General features: G+C 34.7%; 2 protein-coding genes across 3 annotated transcripts in view; both read right to left on the bottom strand.

Annotated features, from left to right (window-relative positions):
- The window catches only part of LOC124820561 (uncharacterized), a 19,592-nt gene extending 9,856 nt beyond the window's left edge, over positions 1–9,736 (bottom strand). The window contains exons 1-10 of one of the 2 annotated variants that reach the window (XM_047292275.2): positions 9,644–9,736; positions 9,385–9,549; positions 9,084–9,295; positions 8,377–8,996; positions 7,847–8,007; positions 7,078–7,138; positions 4,809–4,874; positions 4,620–4,705; positions 4,388–4,451; positions 832–1,044 (exon numbers count right to left, since the gene is read on the bottom strand). In XM_047292275.2, coding sequence (XP_047148231.1) covers positions 832–1,044; positions 4,388–4,451; positions 4,620–4,705; positions 4,809–4,874; positions 7,078–7,138; positions 7,847–8,007; positions 8,377–8,996; positions 9,084–9,228 — 1,416 coding nt within the window. In that variant the 5' untranslated portion in view covers positions 9,229–9,295; positions 9,385–9,549; positions 9,644–9,736. The remainder of the gene's footprint in view (positions 1–831; positions 1,045–4,387; positions 4,452–4,619; positions 4,706–4,808; positions 4,875–7,077; positions 7,139–7,846; positions 8,008–8,376; positions 8,997–9,083; positions 9,296–9,384; positions 9,550–9,643) is intronic. The other variant, XM_088109273.1, reaches the window with a different exon arrangement.
- LOC148201728 (uncharacterized) lies at positions 9,272–18,936 on the bottom strand. The gene is made up of 2 exons (XM_088109473.1): positions 18,019–18,936; positions 9,272–9,295 (listed from the first exon to the last, which is right to left on the bottom strand). Exons 1-2 carry the CDS (start codon positions 18,934–18,936, stop codon positions 9,272–9,274), a joined length of 942 nt encoding a protein of 313 aa, XP_087965599.1.

Below are 18,936 nucleotides of genomic sequence, written 5' to 3'. Positions count from 1 at the left end.
AGACTCGTTTTGAAATGCTTTCATATCTCGCACCATGGAGAAGGTTCTTGTTCATAGAAGATCTAATGTGCACGGCAAGTGCCACAACAGAAATGGCAGAAGACACCATATCCTTCAAAATAGCAGATGGCAATGACCAGAAAAAACGGCCATGCTATACTGTTATGGTGCCTGCCATAATACTTATCTGATGATACTTCCGTACAAGCTTTCATATCTACTACAAGAATCATCCAACAGGGAATTAAACATAAGCTAATCACCAACATTGGTACAAAACGTAATTTGACAAAATGATATTCTAAGAATATACCTCTTCTCATCCGGTCCTTGCTTATAAGACATGACAATAATTATAATAAATTGTAGGTACGTAAGAACTCACTTTTCACATTTATTACATGTCGCAAGTAGGATAGTATAGACTAAAAATTATAATAATTTGTAGGTACGTAAGAAATCACTTTTCACATTTATTACATGTAGCAAGTAGGATAGTATAGCCTAAAAATCACCTTCAACAAACAAAAGCTCAAAAAATAGCGACATTATCCCAGAATTTTGAATTCTATGTTAGGAAATACTATGTAACTTGGCATCTTAGCTTTCCTGACACCACAAAGGACATCTATCATTTGTAATCACATGAAAATTTATTAAACAAAAAGAAAAACGAAGAAACAAAAAACATGGGATCATTCCATGCATTGTGTTTCCGTATGCATGTTCTTATGTTTTATATAACTTTGCTCCAGTGTCATTCATTTTTCAAAAAAAACTATAGTCACATCAGAGCCAAAACATAATTTGATGAAAGATAAGAAAGTTTACCGCAAATCCTGTATTAGCAAAAGACTGAACAAAATCCATTAATTGAAGCTTTGCCCATTCCTTGTGCAACATAGGGTCATCAATATGTGGGGGGTGCCTCCAAGCTGCACCAAAACGTAATCTGTCTTCTGAAATTTTTCCATTGTGTACATCAACTGCAAATTTTTGCAACAACTCCAAAGCTCTATTCATAGCAGGATTCACAACAGTAATCTGAATGAAGAGAATAATACATGTCATTAATCAATGAATACAGAAGACAGAAGACCAACAAAATTAATTGAAGTCAACTAGAAACAAAAAGAAAATAAAATGACACCTTATATTTTCAAAAAAAAGCAGTCCACAAATTCAACCTCCAGAAAAACAAGAAAAACTTACAAATATTCCCTCTTTTATTTTAATTCATCATATTTTTCCTAATTCAATTTTTTTATTATTTGTAAATAAATTAGAGTAAGTTTGAAACGATCATGTGAAATTTTATTAAACTGTAAAACTGAATTGATTACACACAGAGCAGGATCCATTGAGATTAGATATTTTAGGAAGATTTAGATTTTATTCTGTCAAGATACTTTAGGAAGTTTCAGATTTTATTCTTATTTGTTTTAATTTTGTATATTGGTTGTGTCTTGGTCTTATTACTAGCAAACCAATCCCACAATCTCAAGGATTTGTTTTCTAGAATAGGTTGTGCTTGTTTCTTAAATTATTCAATCAATGTATGTATATATATCATGTATGTAATGAGACTGAAAAAGAGAGAAAATATTTTCTTCTAATTTTGAGATGGAAACAAGCCATGGATTTGGAAATGGAGGCAATAGAGAAGAGCAATACTTGGAAAACCTGTTGGGAATTATCAAACTCACGAGTTGTGTGGCAAACTGGTATAAGTCTGCAAGTTAGGTTACAGTTCACGAGTTGACTCGTTCACAAAGTCGTTTTCAGTAGTCTTAGAGAATTGGAACAGAGGGAAGAGAGAAAATAATGATGAACAAATGTGTATAATTCACATTCTTACTCAATCACAAGTATACTGACTTATTTATATGTGTCAGTTACTGACAGTTGTACAAGAAAAGGGAAAACAATATTATAATTTGTACAAATACAAAGAAAACACCATAGTATATAAATTATTAACTATTTAACAATAGTATACTAACATTAACAGCCCCCTCAAACTCAAGGAGAAGAATTTTCTTGTGAAACATTCTTCACATTGAGTTTGGCACGAAAAGCAAAACGAGTTGAAGGAAGAGCATTTGCCCATTGATCAAGAGTTGGAATGTGAACAATGCACAATTGCTGGGCCAAAATTTTTTCCCACACAAAAACTACATAAATTTCCATATATTTTGTGCGATTATGGAAAACAGGATTATGAGCAATAAAAACAGCACTCTGATTATCACAACAGAGTAGGAACTGTGTAAGAGACATGAAGTTATATGAGCAGTTTTGAAATCCAAGATAGCACTGCAGCAGGGTGAGCTAGGCTTCAATATTCAGCTATAGTGCTAGAACGTGCAATAACTTGTTTTCTAGACCACCACGAGACTAGATTAGGGCCCAAGAAATGGTTGAACCAAAAATAGACCGTCTATCATCAAAGTCAGATGCTCAATCAGCATCACAAAAAGCTGCTAAAGATACAAGGCTGATGCAGGAAAGCAGGTTTAAAATGAAGACCATGAAACAGAGTCCCTTTGAGATACCTTATGATGCGCTTAACTACTCCCCAATGAGAATCAAGAGGATTGGCCATAAACTGGAGGACTTTATTAACAGAAAAACTTATTTCTGGTCTGGTTACAGTAGCATACTGCAAAGCATCTACAACAGATCTGTACAGTAGGATCTAAAAAACATCAGCACCATGTTTGGACAATTTACGATTAGAAACCAGAGGAGAAGATATAGCATGAGCTTTAGCCACGTGAGTTTTATGAAGAAGATCACGAATATACTTGGTCTGAGACATAAGGATGGAGTTATCAGATAAGTATTTGACCTCAATCAAGACCAAGAAAATAATCCAAGTGAACAAATTGTTTCAAAGGAAAAGTGGCATGAAGCTGTGCAGTAATATGCTTTATGAGACTAAGAGAACTCCCAGTGATAAGAATATCATCAACATAAACCAGAAAGTAAATCATCTCAGAACCCTTTTTATAGATGAACAATGAAGCGTCACATGTACTAGGAATAAACCCAAGTTGACGAAGTGCAGTTTCAAGGCAAGTGAACCACCTTGTTTAACTAGCAGACTGATGATTTATCAGATGCTTCAAATCTAGGAGGCCGCTGCATAAAAACTGTCTCATTCAGAAATCCATTTAAAAACGTATCAGTTGAATTTGTCAGACAAAGGATAGAGCAACAGTGAGAACAATTTAGATTGTTACTGGTTTAATCACTGGAGAAAAAGTTTCATGGAAGTAAAAACCATGAACTTGATGAACCCCTTAGCTACAAGTCGTGCTTTATACTTGTTTATAGAACCATCAGCATTTTCCTTGACTCTAAACACCCATTTACAGCCAACTGTTTTTCTATTAGATGGTAAGGGAACAAGATCCCAAGTTCTTTGACTGATTAAAGCATCATATTCTTGTTGCATTGCAGCCTGCCAGTTTTTAACCTTAGTGCTTGTTTCACACTAGTTGGTTCAGAATGCGACAGCAGCAGAGATGGATGAATCTGATGTTGAAAAATAACACAGATTTGGACTTAGTTTGCATTGGATGAGTGTTTAGAACAGGTCCAGGTGCAGGATCTGATACAAAGGGCGTTGAATCATTTAAAACAGAAACTGAAGGGGAATCATGAGGAGATGATTCGTTATGAGATAAAATGGAAGTAATGGACACAGGACTGGTAGGCTGTATAAGAAACGACAGATTTGGAAATAAAGTAAAATATTGATCAACATTTTTTATAGTATCTGGAGACTGATGAAACAGATCAGAATAAGGAAAACGATCATCATCAAATAAAACATCCTTTGATATAAATACATAACCATTAGAAGACAAACATTTACAACCTTGATGAAATTGAGAGTAGCCTAAGAAAAAACATTCTTCACTTTGAAAATCAAGTTTGAGTGTGATCTGGTCGCAAGAAAGGAAAACAGGTACATTGAAAGGTTTTGAGAAACTGAAAATCTAGAGATTTATTGAACAACACAGAATATGATATAAAATGCTATAAAATGCTTAAGCCCTTTAAATTTGAAAATGCTATAAAATGAAAGTTCACCTTTTATTCTACTTCCATATATCAAAAAGTGATAGAAAGGAAAAGATATCTTTCATATATCCACCCACCTTGTCTACTTTTGTCAAAATGATGGAATCTGTAATTTATCTCTTCATAGGAGAAATTTTCCCATGCTATTGCATTACCGTAATGGTGGCAAAATTAATGCAATTTACAAAATTATACAATGCCTTTTATGAGGGTTTCCTTGAATAATCCGAAAAATATATCATATAAAGACATCTCTTTGAAAGACGATATATTTCATGCCCAATTTTGAACTTACTTGCAAATAGGCTATGTATGCATCTACAATGTCCTCGAAAGTATTAGTAGTGTCTTTTGTTTGTCTACAATTAAGCAAAAGCATGAACTAGTAAGACATTCAGTTCCATTGACGTGTAACAATGGCACAAAACTTATGATAATATAAAACACCTGCAGACAATGGTCAAAAGAGTAATATTGCTTATAATAGTTTTTTATAACTGTATATAATTCAAAAAAGAAATGCTTACTTCAGATGATAATTGCTTTGTTTAAGTGCATAAAGTTCAAATAGATGTCGAGGATTTGGCCCAAGTACCTCAGCGATCACGTTCCACTGAATTTAAGAAATATTAATTAAAACTTGCAATGATTACTTGGAACTAAAATAAGAATTTAAACAATAAAAAAAAATCATCTAATGGTTGAAATATTCCTACTTCTGAAAGACTAAAATAGTCAGTGACGACGTGCATTTTGGCTTCTTGTGGAGTCCATCCAAAGGTCTGCAAGAAAAAGTTGTTCAATAAAAAATATGTACTAAAACATATGAAAAAGAACGTATACACAAACTATAAGGATAGCATAAAACCACCTCGACTTCATCATAACCAAATTGGAGGAGGAAGCAATATAATAATTAAAACAAAATCTTTTTCTCAATAGGTGGAGTCAACTACATGAATCATTTGATGCCATAATATATCTTCGAAAGTGAATTTAGGCCTAACTCAACCCTGTACCGCTGACTTGCAAAGTGTAATGACCATGGGAAGAGTTGACAGTAGAGTAGACGAGTTGGTGGTGGACACTGGGTGCAAATACACATAGTAGAAGGTATGTGTACTTGCATTGGGTAGAAAAGGTGGTGTTTTGTGGTGCCACTGCAAAACGAAAGATTAAAAAAATTGATAGGTTTCTGAGTATGAAACCTATCTAAACACCACGAACACACACCAAACAACAAGAAAGATAGCAAAACTGAGTATTTCTGTATTAATCTCTTCAGTCTGTACAACCCAAAACCTCCAAGGGAGCCTAATTCCCCCTCCACAGGGTAAAAGAATCATGTCTATACAAATGAATTCAAAACTAACTTTGTACAAAGATACATCAGCTCTTTATATGAGCTCTTTTCCCCGCCCCCCTAACTGTTATTACAGTTAGACCTCATTAACTTGGCTCTCCTCCTCTCATTAACTCTTCTTTTTCTCTCATAGACTATCCATATCCTATCAAAAATAGTGACTCACCCTATGTTGTAAGTGTGGAAAACTGCCACTTGACACACTAAAAGATCAAAAAAATTTGCCGCTCCTCCTTGACCAAAATGTATCCACACTGCCGATCCTCCTTCTCTAAAACAGTCTCATTCTCACTCTTCCTTCAGCTATTTATTGTTTTGATACTGTTTTGTAACTTGGAAGGACTTACTCCTACCTATATAGATAGGATGTTATGTTCGTACCTAATGATGTACTCTTTTATTTCATATATTATGAATTTTGAGTGACAATCAATTTTGTAGGATCTTGCAATCCCCGTTACGATCTTCCAATTTACAATTTATATTTTCCTTTCCGATCTTGAGTAAGATCTCGATTTTGATTACCTTGGAGACAACCACAACAACGCAGTGGGCGAACAGTGGTGCAGAGAACGAACAGACATGCAGGATGCAGAAGGGAAACCCTAATCTTCTAATCAGGGTGAGTTTTTCACTTTCACACACCAAACAAAGGTGGTGGCTGCTGTTTTGGGCTTTAAAAAATTTCTCTTTGAACTCACCAACTTGGTTGCAAACTTGCTAGCTTAGGCAAGTTCACCGAGTTCACTCATGATTCTACCAAGTTTGCAACAAAAGCGAGTTTGTTTCTATGTTAACTTGAAAGTTGTATAGAAATGTAAACTCGTCCGAGTTAATGAGTTAACTCGCGAGTTTGACAACCATACACTTGAGTTTAACCCAAAGATTATAGATTACAAATAGATCTAGTACAAAATAGTTTTTTCTTAAACTACTCTAACAAAAGTCATGATTATTATGAAGATGATTTGAGAAACACCAACAAAAAGACAGGCCTTCACCTCTTCATTTCTTCTTTTCTATCCTTGTGATCTTTTATCTGTGTCATGGTAGGGATAAGCTTTTTTAGTAGCTAAATAACATTAAACATTATGGAAACCCAAATATACCATCACAAAAAATTAAAAAGTGATGGGTAGTTTCAAGATTTCAAGCAAGAGTTGACGACAAATCCTAAATCACGCCAAGAGCACAATTGCAACAATGCCTTGCAACACCTCCAATCACAAATGCTCCAACCATGATTCAAAATTGCAACGCGTAAACATGTTTTCATGCCTCACCACCACAATAGCAGCCTTTTGGCAACTGTAGATAACATTGATTCACATATTGTGTTTTACCCTCAACTTTCCTTCCTAGGAAACTTAACCTCAAAAGGTAGCATAGTGTATCTTACCTTGTCATCAGTCACATTTTTCCTTAGAAAGGAAGGTAGACATCTATACAATTCAATTGTAGACTAATCCTATATTCCATATTTCATGCTTAATTCAGAGGAATCAGCATGTTCGTCCATGTATCTTAACCTAAATATATACACAAATTCTCATAATGATTTGTTTGTATTGGTTTGTGTAGAAAGAAAGAGCGGAGGAGGAAAACATTGGCTATTCAAGTACCTCACGTGAGATAAATATCTGCATATATCCAAACTCCAAGAAAGCTTCATATGAGTAGTAACTGGGGCAAATAACAAGGTATTGGAATTAGTATTAGAAAGAATACAAAGGTAAAATAAATGTAGAAAGGGCAGCACCAAATATTAAATTAGCCCAAGTCTTTCATAAGTATGAAAGAATTCAGAATACATGAATATGTATAACATGAAAGTCAACCTAGCCCCAAGACCATGAAAAAGCATTTAGTCATTGTTATAGGAATTTTATGCAGCAACAGCAGTTTTTTTTTGGAGGTTATGTTGCTGAAATTGTGCAGCATAAATACATATACATACAACCACTCTTTTTTACTACGTGGTTGTTATTAATTGTATATTTGCATGTTTATATTTCTTGTATTTAAAGTATGTGTTACATTTTTAATGTTCATGAATCTAATGATTCACTATACAGTTCAAAATATAAGTTCTCCCATACAGAACTTGTATCTCGATTAACTACTATGTTTTGTCACTGATCCTTTCAACATACACAGATAGTTCCCCTGCAGTCAAAAGTTGATACGTATAATAAAAAGGTTCCAGTGCCTTCAATTCAAAAAAGTAATTATGAGAAAATTTGGCAACCACAAGATTCCGAAGTAAAAAGAATAAGCAGTGTTAGCTGGAAAAAAATAAAACCAAAATCCAACCACTATGTAAGAACTTTGTATGGTAAACTGCGACAAAAATGAGAAGAAAAGAAACAAAGTTTAACATAAGAAAATCACCTATCAGATGTCACCAGGATAACAGGCAGACAGCGCTCGTTTGCACCCAAAGCAATTATTCTCCATATTAGACTATCATGATATAGGGGTCCACTGACTGATAACTTGTTATTTACCGTGGCGTGCTTTAAAACTTCAATATTGTTAATAACCAGCTTTGGCTGCAATTACTTGAATATATCATCAGTTTGAACACCTCATGTCACTAACACACTATACAAAAAGAAAGAAAAAAGCAATCCAACATGACTTCGTAGCATAGATAAATAAGCATACAATCTTACAAAAATCAGTCATTTCTGGATGTATATTAGCACGAAATGCATCTTTATTATTGTCAATTTAATTCAAGGTTTATAATTATGGTCCAAAACCACAACTACAGCTACAAAATCATGGTTGGAGGTCTCCCCAACTGCAACTGAGAAAACACCAGCCACGATTGCCCGAAATGACTAGAATGGAATTCATGAGTGTAATTCAAAACCTTGATTAAATTGAGTAATTTGCAAAACAAACCAATAATGTACCTGAAAATGATCAATTTCAGCAGCTTGTGACAACAACTCTAACAACAAGCAAGGCCAATCAGTACAAGAATGTGTCAAAGTCCTGGAGAACACACCGGTGTGATTCATATGAGAAATGGCATTGGCCTTCCACCCTTGCTGAAGCTCGATCACCTTCTTCGCCAGCTTTAGTGCCGCGATTGATTCCTTCATGTAAGAAGCCTCCTCAAAGGACAAGCCATTCTTCTTCTCTCCAAATCCCAAAATCCTACCAACCTCCGCACCGGTGCATTGCCCAGACATGGCCAATACGGCCCGATCCCATAGCACGGCAGGGGACGCCCTGTCCGAAGCACGGGACTTGCTCTGCAGCACCTGGCGGAGCGCGGTGGTGAGGCCGTGCCATTTGTTGAGGGTAGTGAATATTTGTTGGGAGCTTATGGAGCCTGCGCGGACACCCTTCTCGGCCATGGATTCCAGGCAATGCTCGAGGATTTTGCGGCAGTCGGAGAGGAGTGGCGGCGGGCAGGTGGACCAGGAAGCCCACGGACCGTGTGATGGGCCATGGTCAACTTTCATTTGCTCCGCGAAGTCGACGTAACCGGTGAGATGAGGGCCTTTATTCCAGTCGGGTAGTAAACCTGAGAAAAAGAAGGGAGAAACGTGAAATGCGTCTTAGAGGGAGAGAACTTAGAGAGAGAGAGTGGGAGAGGGAGTGACAAAGGCACGTTGAAGAATGAGGGTGGTTTTGCCGACGCCTCTGGGGCCATGAAGGAGGAGGGGTTGGGGGACACGGTGGTGCTGCGCGTGGTTGTTGAGGATGGTTTCTAAGAGGGGTCTCGGAACGATTCTCCATGCTTTCTTTGATGCCATTTTGCGCGTGTTTCTTTGCTTTGTTTTCACTGAGTCACGATACTTAAGGAACAGCTTTGTATTCAACCTAGAAAACACAAGTAGACCACATGAAGAACATTCAGCACCTACAACCTTCTATAACGCATAAACGTAATCATAAAGATCACCAATTACCGGATAACAAAGCACAATTACTCCTTCCCTGCCCAGCTTTACAGTGAACATGAGTAGTTTTGCCGCAGGTTGCATTCTCAGCAGAAAAAAAAACAAAAGTAATACACAAATGACGAGATTCAAGGTGGAGCTTTCAAAAACGAAAATGGTGAAGAAAAATAAAACCTAGATTAAGAAAAGGAAAATTAAAAGTTAGTAAAAATAATGGAACGCCAAATTAATGATATTGAGATTTGCAAAAGAAAAATTAGATGAAAACCTTACTGAAGATTCCTGAAATGTTAGAAGAGAGGGTAGGAAGAAATTAGTGAAGGTTTTGAAAACATGAAGGAGGGGAACACTAAAATATTTTGTCTCTGTTGATAAAATATTTTATATTAATGTTTCTTTTTTGTTAAATACTAAGTCTTTGTTTTTGGTTTCTTCTTTCAAGGATTTCCCTTACTTAGTTTTTGTTTTAATTGAATTTTTATTTATAAAAAATTGATTCAATTAAATTTCTTAATTAAATTGGCTAAACGGTATTAAATGTGAGATAACGTGAGATATTAACATGGTTTAATTAAAAGATGCGGCAGATAGTAGATTGATTTAGTTATTTTTAAAATAAAAAAATTTAGGATTTCATGAATCCTAATTCTTGCAATCCTTAATCAGAGATTGTTGTTGGTGTCCTTCTACATTCATGGGTTTTAGCTTTTTCTTTTACCAAGTTTTAGGTTCTTCTTATATCATGTTTTAACTTCTTTTTCTACAAGGTTTTAAGTTCTTCTTTTACTAGGTTTTAGTGTCTTCTTGTACGATGCTATTGTGGGGGTTATTCTTATGTTGTGAAATTTGTGATCCTCTATGATATTTATTTTGTTTGTTAGCATGGTGGTTGGAGTTATTGAAGTATGTCTATGACCATTTATGTTCGTCTTTCACGTGTAATGAGTGGTGGGAGAAAATCGTAGTTTATTATCGTCGTGATAGATGATGGAGGAGTTTTGATGTTTTACCTATTTGTAGTTGTGGAGAGAAATCAGTTTTGAGAAATTGCGAAAAAACTAAGAATCGAGAGAAATAATTTTGGGATTACTCTAAGTATAAGGTAACATGGAATTTATTTTATTTGTTTTATTGTTTCTGAAAATGGAATACTCAGTTCCTGTGGTTGGTGATTTTTTTGAACAAAATGGAAGTGAAGACGTTGGTTACAATGACTTCAAATGATGCACTGATGATCGGTTCAACGAAAGTGGTACCTATGTGAATTGTGAAGGAATGACGACAGTTTGGTGAACACTGAAGAAAAGGAAGTTGATAGCAAGATCATGCATAATTTGGAGAAAGCTATGTTGATTCTTTAAAAGTGGATTAAAGTGTTGATAAGGGTGGTATGTGTTTATGTATCATCAACATAATTTTAGTTTCAATGTTAATGAGATGTCGATGATACGTTGCAACTATCCTTTTATCTTTAATTAGTTAAGTTGATTTCTTTGTTGTTAAGATGTATAGTTGGCATTGTGTTGGATGGACCATTGACATTGTCTATTGTTAGTGTGTTGTTTAATGTAATACTGTTCAATGAATTGAAGAGTTGCACAAGTTCATTGGTTGTCCATTAATTTACAATGAATATGGTTGAATGAAAATGGTATAATGAAAATGGTTTAATAAAAATGGTATAATGAAAATGGTTTAATGGAAATGGTTGAATTAAAATGGTCTAATGAATATGGTTGAATGAAAAAGGTATAATCAAAACTCTTTGAATCTAACATACCCCAACCATTTTAGTACACTTGCTACTAAACTTACTACAACAAAGTAACTCCAAACGTTTAGGTCAAAAGATAAGGTATCAATTTCCCCCTCATACTTCAGTCTGTCATCATTTACAAACTTTCCCCATCATGGATAACTACCTCAAAATTCTCCTCCATCACGCACAACAAAATATAAATATTTTTACACCTATAAAATAATAATACATTGATAAAATAGAACATTTATTAAAAGTAGAACACTGAAAATGACACTACAACATAACTTTAAAAATCGAGGACAACATGCGAGACCATAGCACAATAAACACATAAAGACATATCAACATTGTGGCTTTGGAAAAACGAAAGGTATATGATGACAAAAATTACCAAAAGATAAGTTGAAAACTCCAATATAACATTTATTCAACTTCGACGCAATTCACCTTGAATTACCTTGCGACTTACCTACAACCACCTCGCCATTCCAAGCAACAATGTTTCAAAGATGAACACAAACATCTAGATGTCTTCATTGAACCCTAATTTTACTCGATCAACCCCCAATCAATCTCCAATTTAGATAATAGAACCCAAAGTGGATCAATAAACCTTAATTTCGCGTCATTAAATTCCCTTGAAACATTTCAAATTTGATTTTAATTAAATTAATAATTTTATAAAATTGTCTTAGTAAATAAATATGATAGATAAAGCATTAAGTATGTTGTTTCCTTTCTTAATTTTTATTTTCTTAAAATTATAATTCTTTTACTAAAGTTAAAGTGCATATATCTAATTTTTTAATCTTATTTTATTGTTTATTCTTAATTAATAATTAGGGTTTCTATTAATACTTGTTACATTATTATATATTTATTATAACTTGATTGTCATGAAATTCTTTCATATTTACAGGAAATAAATATATTTGAACTTATTTATTGATATTTATAATTATATTTTATATTTTAATATATGCAATTATATTTTAAAAAATAATTTTAAAGTATTTAAATTAAATAATTTTAAAATATTTTAATTATAAATCATTTTTAAATATTTAAATTAAAAATTATTTATGTTTTATTTAATATTATTTTAATTGAGAATAATTAACTACAAATATATGTTATAATAAATATGTAGTTATTTTGTTACAAAGGAATTGTAATTTTATTTTTTCATTATTTTTTTTTTTGTAAATTAGTAGAGATATATGTTCTGGTAAATCTATAGTTATTTTGTTAGGAATAAGTTACAATTTTATTCTTTAGCTATTTTCACATAAATTAGTGAGAGATTAGTAACAGATATTTTCATTCTAATAAAATTGAAATTTTATTGTAATGTATTATGTTTATTTTTTAATTATTTTTATTTTATATACTATTTTATTTTACTATCATATAAAATAAAATCTATAAAATATACTTTTATAATATTTAAAAATTCATTTAATTATTAATATTTAACTTTTATGTTTACAGATTTTTAACAAAATAGTACTAAAATAATTGTGAATAGTCTACCACCATACAGTTGATAAAATGACTTGAATAAAAAAAATGTTTGTAGCTTCAACTTTTCAAGCTTAAACAAAAGAATCTTCCTCAATCTTGCATTTGCACTTTTCCTATAAAAATATAATTACCACTTCCATCAGAAAACTTTGCTCTTATAGTAGTAGTTAGCATTTCACAAAAAATTTACAAAAAATTATATTTTTTTATTTACTCTTAGTATTACATTAGTCATTTCATTTTAAATGAAAGTTATTTGTGTTTTTCAATTGGATGGTTTAAAATACAGATTAATAATGACCCTAATTATGAAGTAATTTCTCTACTTTTAAAAGAGGAACTAATTAGTCATAAAATAGGAAAAGATTTCTCAAACAAGATATTTGTAAAACCATACATCAATATAATAACAAATAAATAATAAACCAATAAAAAAATACACATATACTGCAATTAAAATGTTATTAAAAATTTTGTGTAAAAAATAATTTTTTTTCTTAATTTTAAAGAAGAAGATGGAGTACAAAGAGAAACTTGATGCATACTTTTATATTTTGTGAACAATAGGACTATCACTAGTCTCATATCTCTGTCCAAGTCCTCTACTATTTGTCAGTTCCAGTAAATATATAAAATACATGCCAAAAAAAAAGGTGATTTGGAAGTTAAACATGTAACATTTTCTCCATTATTCATAGTCATGAATTATCAAATAGGAAACTAATACTTAAGAATGCAAGTGAGACATGGAAAAACCTCCTCCACCCATAGTTGCACCTTCTTCGCCTAGTTGAGGTCGTCGTCGACGATGTTAACTACCACTAGAGATCTCGTCAGCATCGTTGCTCCATCTTCTTCCTCTCACCTTTGCAGCTTCGACTGGCGTTGTTACAGTCAACTTTCTCTTCTCTCAATGCTTTATTCTTCTTCTTTCCATGAGGCTTAAATTTCTCCCCCCACTAATGCTACACTTGCGACTAGGGGCACCTTCAACTAGAAATACCATCGACATCACTAGCGAGTTACCGATGTTGTAGATGAACCATCGGTGTGCTATCCACGCACATCCTCTCAGTCCTCTCTGTTTTTGGATGCAATCTTGAATGATGAGAAAATAAAGAGATCAATTTTAGTGAGTTCTTTAATTTTTCTGTTTATCTATAAAAATGGTTTTGGGTTTTTGATAGTTCGAAGAGTAAGTGTGGAGGTTAGTGATGTGGGTTTTGGAAAAGGTTGCTTTATGGAAGGCATGAAGGGAAGAAAAGGATGAAGGTTGTGTATTTTTGTTGGAAGTCCCACGCCGACTAGAGATAAGACCAAATTATAATATATAAGTGGGGTGCCAACCTCACCTTACAAGCCGATTTTGTGGGGTTGAGTTAGGCTTAAAGTCCACTTCTAACATGGTATTAGAGTCATGGTTGGAGCCTATCCTACCCAGATCTATGTGGACATTCTGTTCTTCTGTTTCACCCGTTGTTGGGCCATTATCGGACCATCCATTAATTCTACTCTCATGCTCGAGATGTCTATATATCGGCGTGAAGGGGGTGTGTTGGAAGTCCCACGTCGACTAGAGATAAGACCAAATTATAATAAATAAGTGGGGTGCAAATCTCACCTTACAAGTCGGTTTTGTGGGGTTGAGTTAGGCTTAAAGTCCACCTTTAACAATTTTGTTGTGTTGTTACCTTAAAGGATAACAGAGTGTGTTGTTAAATTTGTGAAGGAGAATGTTGCATTGTTATGTGGAGTTTGTGAGTAAAGGGTAATGGAGTTATGATTTTTGTGCGTGTTGTCCGTGTGATACAGGTGTTTGGAGTATGTTTAGAGTGTGAATAATGGGATTTTCAGTGGTGGTAGATAAAGATGAAAATTTGTTATTATTTATTAATAAAATATTGCAAAGATATGTGCCATCACTTGCGAAGGAAGTTGAGATTGGACCGCAAGTCTCTGCCTTAGAGATATTTTCCTATATGCACGCAACCAATGTCACCCTGATGGATCTATAGAGAAGTATAAGGCAAGATTAGTAGCAAAAGGTTTTACTCAAAAACCCAACATAGATTACTTTGATACTTTTGCCCCTGTGACTAGGATTTCCTCTATTCGAGTGTTGTTAGCTTTAGCAGCAATTCATAAGCTAGTGATACACCAGATGGATGTTAAAACTGCCTTTCTAAATGGTGATTTAGAAGAGGAAATTTATATGACTCAACCTGAAGGATGTGTTGTACCTGGTCAAGAGAATAAGGTATGTAAACTTTTAAAATCCTTATATGGGTTGAAACAAGCACCAAAACAATGGCATGAAAAACTTGATAATGTGTTGCTTTGTGATGGGTTTTCACCTAATGATGCTGATAAATGTGTGTACTCTAAGTTTGAAAATGATGATTGTGTCATTATATGCTTGTATGTGGATGACATGTTAATCTTTGGTACATGCAATGAGATTGTCGCTAGAACTAAATTGTTTCTAGGATCAAAATTTGAAATGAAAGACATGGGTGAAGCCAATGTGATTTTAGGTATTAGAATCATAAGGAAGGGAGATAGTATATTACTATCTCAAGAACAATACATTGAGAAACTTCTTAAGAAGTTTGGGTTTTATGACTTAAAACCAATGAGTACCCCTTATGATGCTAACTCTAAATTAATGAAAAATAGAGGAGAATCATTATCTCAGCCTCAGTATGCCCAGATAATTGGGAGCTTACTGCACTTGATGAGCTTTTCTAGACCTGATATTGCTTATGCAGTAGGTAGACTAAGTAGGTACACTCAATGTCCAAATCAGGAACATTGGGATGCACTTGCTAGGCTTATGAGATACTTAAGAGGTTCAATGGATTATGCCATTGAATATAGTGGATTTCCCGTTGTACTAGAAGGGTACAGTGATGCTAACTGGATCTCTGATTCAGATGAGACAAAAACCACTAGTGGTTATGTATTCACACTTGGGGGTGGTACGATTACATGGAGATCAGCCAGACAAACAATTATTGCAAGATCAACAATGGAATCTGAGTTTGTCGCTCTTGAGATGGCTGGTAGTGAGGCTGAGTGGTTGAAAAACTTCTTAGCAAACATTCCACTAGGAATGAAACCAACCCCATCTGTGTCAATACACTGTGATTGCCAATCGGCAATAGCTATAGCTAAAAACAAAAATTACAATGGAAAGAATAGACATATTCAATTGAGACACAATTTGGTGAAGCAGCTGCTAAAGAGTGGAACTATTTCCATTGATTATGTGAAGTCAGAACGGAATCTAGCAGATCCTCTGACAAAACCCTTGGGAAGAAATATGATCTTAGAAACATCGAGGGGAATGGGACTTAAGCTACTTGCAAACAAACAAGTGATGGTAACCCAACCTTTGTGATTGGAGATCCCATGAATAAGGTTCATATGGGTAAAAACAAGTCACTTGTTAGTTCTGATAGCATTAATTTGATTTTAAATCAAATATGTTCATTCCTATGGTGTGTGTGTGTGAAAGTGCTAGAGACTACATTATTGAGAGGTTAAACTTTGTAATTAAACAAAGTTTTTAATGATCTTCATATCCCTTACGGGTGGTGTATGACTTGCAGCATACACTTGATGAAATCACCTATATGAGTGTCAAGTGGGGCCGCTTGCATGAGATCTTGGCATGATCTCTAGAGCACTCATGAATACCGGGCACGCGCATGGCCTATTAAGCGCATCACAGCGATAACAACAAGGATTGTGGGGGTGTAATGTGATTGATAAACCTCTAACACACTCAAGTATCTTTGGTTCATATAGCTTGTTATACCAACTATACTGTGTGTTAAGTTTTTCGTTATAGGACTGGTTCATATAGCTTGCTATACCAGCTCTGATGCATTACATCTTATAAAACCCAGGATTTTTCTTCTTTCTTTCTTTCCATCATTGTTTCTTATCTTTTGCAATATGTGGGGGATTGTTATTATTTATTAATAAAATATTGCAAAGATATGTGCCATCACTTGCGGAGGAAGTTGAGATTGGACCGCAAGTCTCTGCCTTAGAGATATTTTCCTATATGCACGCAACCAATGTCACTTTTGGTGTGCAACGTTCTTGTTTGTTTCCAACGGTGCTTTTCTCTCTCAACAGCCACCGATTTTGTACTTTAATTTTAAGGTTTGGTGCCACTTTTTACGTGAAGTACTCCTCAAGCTAAGGAGGGTTAGTTCCATCAGAAAATATGATCAGAATCATTCTTCTCTCTTTCTCTTTTCTCCTAATTTCATTCTCTCTCTTTCCCTAAAAATATTCTAGGTTTATTTATTCTCTTTTTAAGAGATCCTTACTAGTTCTGAGATCCTCAGAAATTCTGAGAAGTTCCTGTTGTATCCTGGGGGGCTTGCGCAATACACCGCGGATAAGTCCTTAAGAGTTTTATTCTTTCTCTCAACTACTCCATTAGACTCAGGTGAATATGGTGGAGTTACCTCATGGATGATACCTTCTTTGACACAATAGTCATTAAATAACACATACTCATCACCTCTATCTGATCTAATCCTCTTAATTTTCTTATTTAATTGATTTTCTACTTCTGCTTTATAGGTAAGAAACACATCAAAGGCTTCATCTTTATGTTTGATTAAGTAAACTTTGGTGTATCTAGAATAATCATCTATAAAGGTCACAAAATAATTTTTACCTCCTCTAGACATTGTTTGTTTCAAATCAGCTAGATCAGTATGAATTAACCCTAACAATTCAGTTTGACATTCTACAGCAAAACATGTTTTCTTTGTTATTTTAGATTCTACACATATATCACACTTACTACTCTGTTTATCATGCATATTAATTAATCCTAGTCGTTGTAATTTCATAACATAGGAAGAATTTAAATGCCCTAATCTAGCGTGCCATATATCATATGAGTCAATAATATAAGCAGAAGAAGATGATTCATTAATATTTTCAGAAATGTTAAGTACAAAGAGACCTTGATCACAATATCCCTTCCCCACAAAAACATTATTTTTTGTCATTACAATCTTATCAGACTCGAATGACACTTTAACCCCCACTTTTCCCAGTAGTGCTACAGAGATTAAGTTAACTCTGATTGACGGCACATGTAGCACATCACTCAAGGCCAGAGTCTTTCCAGATGTGAGTTTGAGAAGAACTTTCCTTTTTCCCAGAACAGGAGTGGTCTTGGAATCACCGAGGTAGACGTGTTCTTCTCCATCCCCTACACTAGTGTAAGAGGTAAAGGCACTTCTGTTTGCACAGATATGCCTGGTAGCACCAGAGTCTACCACCCACTTGCTCACATTTGTCATCAGATTTACTTGAGAAACGACCGCAGCAATAATGTCATCTCCTTCGACTATATTAGCCTTAGGAGGATTGTCGTTTCTTACTCTGCGCCTGCACTGCGGTGCATGATGGCCCGGCTTCCCACATACGAAGCAATTTCCTTTCTTCTTAAAGGTGGGGTTAGATGTGTTGGGGCGAAATTTTCGAAAATTATTTTTCTTATTGTGATCAGGTTTGTGTTCGTACCTTTTTGGAGCAGGTTTGTCTTCTACCATGTTTGCTTTTGCAGACAATGCTTTGGCCCTCACAGCAGCAGATTCTTTCCTGTTGGTATCTTCAATAATTATGTGAGTGATCAACTCTGAAAGTAACATTTGCTTGTGTCTGTGTTTTAGTTGTTGCTTGTAATCAGTCCAGGAAGGCGGCAGTTTCTCGATCAGAAGCTCTGAAACAAACTCATCTGGAAGAAGAACGTTCTCCGCTTTGATATCTTCGAGTAGCTTGTGGTACTCATTAATTTGCGACTTTATGTCCTTATCTTCAACCATTTCCCAGCGATAGTAATTCCCAATGATGAATCTTTGCCTAACTATATCTTCAGCAGTGTATTTGAGAATCAACGAATCCCAAATTTCTTTTGCTTCCTTATAGGAACAATATACATCGAACAAATCGTTAGAGAGTGCACTTAGCAAAGTGTGTCGGCATACCTTGTTCGCGTAAGTCCACTCTTCAACTAGTTTTGAGTTTGAAGGAATAGTGGAGTCGGGCTTCGGAGATGAAAGAGCAGCAACAACTCCATACATGTCTAAAAGGGTGGAAACGCGTTCTTGCCAGCGTCGGAAGTTCTGTCCAGAGAAAATCTCGATTTTCGACACGTCCGGAAGTGATTTTGCGAAGACCGTCTGGGTTCCGGAAGCAATGGTTTGGCTCTCTGAAGGCATGTTGTTGATGTCAGCCAT

Source organism: Vigna umbellata, chromosome 3 (assembly GCF_029865625.1).
Source record: "Vigna umbellata cultivar VRB3 chromosome 3, Vumbellata_1.0, whole genome shotgun sequence".
In the NCBI taxonomy this organism is placed as follows: Eukaryota; Viridiplantae; Streptophyta; class Magnoliopsida; order Fabales; family Fabaceae; genus Vigna; species Vigna umbellata.
This window is presented reverse-complemented; position numbering and strand designations above follow the sequence as displayed.

Excerpts from the sequence above, each read along its gene's own strand:
- LOC148201728 (XM_088109473.1), bottom strand. The coding sequence starts at position 18,936 with ATGGCTGACATCAACAACATGCCTTCAGAGAGCCAAACCATTGCTTCC. Across the intron at positions 9,296-18,018 it reads GAGATGACATTATTGCTGCG|GTTGAATACAAAGCTGTTCC; the intron begins GTCGTTTCTCAA and ends TGTGTTTTCTAG.